Source organism: Penaeus monodon, chromosome 30, assembly GCF_015228065.2.
Source record: "Penaeus monodon isolate SGIC_2016 chromosome 30, NSTDA_Pmon_1, whole genome shotgun sequence".
NCBI classification, from domain to species: domain Eukaryota; kingdom Metazoa; phylum Arthropoda; class Malacostraca; order Decapoda; family Penaeidae; genus Penaeus; species Penaeus monodon.
This window is the reverse complement of record NC_051415.1, coordinates 14,040,225-14,040,839: the sequence shown is the minus strand read 5'-3', so window position 1 is coordinate 14,040,839 and position 615 is coordinate 14,040,225. Positions and strand designations below refer to the sequence as shown.

General features: G+C 39.7%; 1 protein-coding gene across 1 annotated transcript in view; it reads right to left on the bottom strand.

Annotated features, from left to right (window-relative positions):
* Positions 1 to 6: 6 nt before the first annotated feature.
* LOC119592535 (transmembrane protein 8B-like) overlaps positions 7 to 615 on the bottom strand; it is a 15,684-nt gene continuing 15,075 nt past the window's right edge. The window contains exon 14 of the mRNA XM_037941398.1: positions 7 to 392. Within this exon, the coding sequence (XP_037797326.1) occupies positions 138 to 392 (255 nt within the window). The 3' untranslated portion in view covers positions 7 to 137. The remainder of the gene's footprint in view (positions 393 to 615) is intronic.

Sequence of the window (615 nt, the reverse complement as noted above, 5' to 3'; positions counted from 1 at the left end):
TCCAGATAATAATTTTCCATATTCTACTTCTATGCAGCACAAATAATTTGAAAATCTTAAAAGTTCTTCCGGAACACCAAACCTGTGCTACTATCTGACACCACATCACACCTGAACACAAACAAGTGCCTGCCCAATTAATGCGTTCCCTCACTGTTATCTGCCAGCAGGAAATTGACATCTGAAGCGACTTGGAAGACTGGAGAGGATGTAGTATAATCTACCGTCGCTGAGCCAACGTCAATCAGCTCAGCATCATCACTGACCATGGAGGAGGATGAAAACTGTACCGTTGGGTATGGAACTTTGTAGCCCGAGTCAGGCGAGTTTTGGGACGGAAGCAGGAAGACAAGAGAGATTGCGATGATGACGTGCCAGGCGCTGTGTACATACTGCAAAGAGAAATAGGTGGCTTAGTTGCAATCTATACACTTGCAGAAGACTGTGATTTGTCAGAAAAAACAAGTAAAATAACAATATAGAAAAAAGAAAAATATATCAAAGACTGATACTGATCCTTTCCTATATGTATTAATGTTAATATTTACATGAGGAAAAAAGAACTTACCTTTCCTAGAAAGTACCTCAGTAAATAAGAAATTTTGGACCACCATA